Consider the following 3949-nt stretch of genomic DNA (forward strand, 5'->3'; position numbering starts at 1 on the left):
CTTGGGGTCTGATCCTATGAATCCTTGTTGTGGGAGAAGCAGTACCATAAATTAAATGTAGACGTGGAGCACGTACACACCCTGGAGGACATTTCCCAACCAATGAGAGATGTTTCCAGCTATGTGTAGCTTGAGGGAGAGTCTTACAAGTATATTTCACCATTCCATCAGGTTGTGTGTTTCAGGAAGTTGGAAGACCTATGTTAAGTATAACAAATCCCATGATCACAGGCCACATTGCACACTTGTTTGCTGTGAATCAAGCTCCTTGATCAAGAGCAATGCTGCATTGAATACTCTTATGGCAAATAAAGCATTCTGTGAGTCCAGAGATGTTAGTTCTGGCATCAGCACTTCAGGAGAAGAAGCAAAATCCGTACCTAGAGTGAATGTCCAGTCCAAAAAAAAAAAAAGAGTCTCCCTTTCATGTTGAACGTGGTCCAATGTCATCAATGTGCTATGTAGGGGCTGGATTATCACCCCAGGGAATGGTGCTATGTTGGGAACTCAGGTTGGTCTTTGCTATAGCCATGAGTATTCAGCAGGGGCTTCAGACAGATTGGCCTTGGTGAGTGTACCTTCATCTTGCTGAATCCAGGAATAATCTTTACCCCTGATGCCATGTCCAGTTTGTTCATGGATCTATTGGGAAGATGCCAGGACTGAGTGAGGAAACAGGGGTTGATATCCAAAGTACTGGTTAACTCTTTTGTTGGATTAGAAGATCTATCCCGTGATGGGTAGTAATGAGTATTTGTTGTTTCTGAAAGAACGACCGGACAAGGCTTGTCATCGGAGAAGTACCTGTTTATTGAGGAACAGCTTTCCACATTTATAGAGTCAGGAACCATTAAACAGAGCAAGGTATTGGCACAGGGCACTTTCTTATTGGTGGGTAAGGATCATGGGGGTCAGCAGGGCTCACCATTGGGCAGCTCTTCCCGCCACTGTCTCTGGGCATGGGGAAGTTAGTACCAGAAGAGAAGTGTGGTCGATGCCATCTTTGGAGCCAGGGCGACTCCCAACATTTTTTGTATGAATCTTTCTCATATAAATCATCCAGAAAATTTTGAAGTTCCAGGATATTAAAGGGGACACATGTATCAGAGGAATGAATGTCTCCTCTAGGCAAAATAAAGAACTTTGGATTTTCTTCTGGAGAAAGTGTTAACATGTTTGCCTTCATGCTGCATGTATTGTATTTAGTTACACAAGTATCATTTTTGTATTTGGAGGATAACCTGACAGATGGAGGTGTGCATGTGTACCAAAAGGGGAAAAGATGGACTGCAGTGACTTTGCGATGTGTGACATTTTCTAGGATGAACTACATCTCACCAAATTCCCTCTAATCCATCATTTCTAGTTAAGGTGGGTCTTAGAGGAGCTTCCTGGGAGATTATAGGGCAGAAGGGAAGCAGTCATCCTGTAGTATTAATACGTTGCTGGAGATCTGCTGGCTCATTCCTCACTGATATGGAGCAGTGGCTAGGGCTGCAGTTGCTCTATCTTCCACAGGATTCTCCTTTAGGCTCTTTGAATTCTGGGCGAGGCCTGGGCATTCAGCTTACTAAAAATATGACTTAAAGTTCCCATGTACCTATATGAACATACCATATGGATCTCATCTGGATGTATATCCACAAGTAACTAATAAAAAGCTATAAATAATAGCAGATCAGCAGAGTAGATGGAAGCAATCAGAGAAAGGGAGGAGAGGAGGAAAAAGGGAAGTATGGGGACTGAATTGAGGCCTATTTTAACCTTTTTAATTATGTTAAAAGAAACCCAAAAGGTTTGTAGAATTCAAAAGAGCCAATACAAAAAAGAACCCCAGTGCCTAATTCCATAGGCAAGCAGAACTGACTCTTTTTTGTTTGTTTGTGTTCTCTTGTGGGGTCACAGCTCATGCTTTTGGATTTCGTCTGTCTCTTGTCTGCCCTGCTTTGTACTATCTTCCCTTTCTACTGCTTGTCCTGTAGACTTAAAGTTTCCACATCAAACTTAAACATGACAGCAGTGCACCAACTCCTTAACCAGCTTCCACAAAGAAATAAGGCCAAAGTTCTGTAATGCAAACCTTAACCATTACATTTATTAATAGAAATGTCTTAGTGGTTCAGCTGCTCTTGTTATAAGCTGCCTGTAAAATCAGAAACATAATCCAACAACCATACAAACATAGACACACACTAATACAAATCACACATATGATTACATACACATATGCCTACATTTAGTATAAAGAGTCATAAATTTGGGCCCTTAATAGAGTCTTGGAATTCCAAATGACAATGATCGTGATGACAAATTTTAGGTTTCTCTTGTTTTGAAAAACTGAATTTCAATAATTTCAACTGCAGATTAATTACAAATAAAGAAAAAAATCTCTTCACAAATGTTTTATTGGATCAAGAGAGCTTATCACCATGTACACAGGATCCCATATTTCTGACATCACAATCTGTCTCCACTCCCTGTTTCCCTAGGGACTGAGAAGTAAGCATGTGGCTGAGGAATCAGACGTCTCTGGCAGACTTCATCTTTGAAGGGCTCCTTGATGACTCCCCAACCCACCTTTTCCTTTTTTGCCTGACCATGGTGGTCTACCTTGTTGCACTGAGTGGCAACACCCTTACCATCCTCCTCATCTGTGTGGATCATGGGCTTCACACACACTTCCTGCTCAGCCAGCTGTCCCTCATGGACCTGATGCACGTCTGCACAACCATCCCCAAGATGGCTACCAACTACCTGTCTGGCACCAAGTCCGTCTTTTTCTTGGGATGTGCCACCCAGCACTTCCTCTATTTGTCTCTGGGTGGTGCTGAGTGTCTTCTGCTAGCTCTCATGTCCTATGACAGGTATGTTGCTATCTGTCAGCCTCTGCATTACACTGTGCTCATGAGAAGGAAGTTGGCACTGATGATGGCCCTCACCTCATGGTTGGGGGCATCTCTGAACTCCCTAATTTACACAGTCATCTTGATGCACTTTCCCTTCTGTGGGACTCAGAAAATGTACCACTTCTACTGTGAGTATCCAGCTGTCGTGAAGTTGGTATGTGTTAACGTCACTGTCTATGTGTCCACAGTGTTCATCAGCACCATCGTGCTTCTCCTCCTCCCCATCATCCTGGTTTCTACATCCTATGGCTTCATCCTGCACAGTGTCATTGAGATGCATTCATCTGGGAGTAAGAGAAATATCTTTGCCATTTGCAGCTCCCACCTCATTGTGTTGTCTCTCTGGTTTGGTGCCTGCATCTTCTCATACGTGAAGCCCAGGTCCCAGCACGCTCCACTGCAAGACAAAGTTGGTTCTGTGTTCTATAGGATCATTACTCCCACTCTGAATCCTCTGATTTATACTCTCTGGAATACAAATGTAGCTAAGGCTCTGAGGAGAGTGTTAGGGATACAGATCACCCAGCGATTGTACTCGCAGTTGTCCCAAACAGAGATTGGAATAGGATAAGCTCCTTATGTTGATCTGAATAAACCTTTCAAAAATCCATGTCTCTGAATCTCTTTGTAAAAATAGGTGTCTTATGTAGAACTTCACTGTTTTAACTTGGTCTCAGGCATCCAAGCGTCTTGGGGCACATTTCACACTCCCTAGAGAACTAGGGAAAAAGATGAAAAATCTCTCTATAGAAGACTTGCAAAGTTCAGTGACACTCCAAAATATTAAATAAGTATATAATGGCTTTTCTCATTATATTTTCATCCACAAAATATATATAAATGATGCCACTCAAGAGTATTTATGAAATATCAAAGGAGAAGTTCTTGGCTAATATCAGAAGCATGGGACATAAAGTGAAGTGTTTCTTGAAAGGAAGGGTGAGAGATAAGTTATGTTGTTAGACTTGTAGAGTTTCCTGTATCAGTTTTTAGAAGGGAAGTATTATTACATACAATGTAATAGTACCTGTACATACTTTTTG

General features: G+C 42.0%; 1 protein-coding gene across 1 annotated transcript; it reads left to right on the top strand.

Moving 5' to 3' along the window:
- The first annotated feature begins 2505 nt into the window (after window positions 1-2505).
- Window positions 2506-3477, top strand: LOC101976420 (olfactory receptor 2AE1). The gene has a single exon (XM_005341209.2). It carries the CDS (start codon window positions 2506-2508, stop codon window positions 3475-3477), a length of 972 nt encoding a protein of 323 aa, XP_005341266.2.
- The last annotated feature ends 472 nt before the right edge of the window (window positions 3478-3949 follow it).

This window comes from Ictidomys tridecemlineatus, chromosome 10 (genome assembly GCF_052094955.1).
Source record: "Ictidomys tridecemlineatus isolate mIctTri1 chromosome 10, mIctTri1.hap1, whole genome shotgun sequence".
In the NCBI taxonomy this organism is placed as follows: Eukaryota; Metazoa; Chordata; class Mammalia; order Rodentia; family Sciuridae; genus Ictidomys; species Ictidomys tridecemlineatus.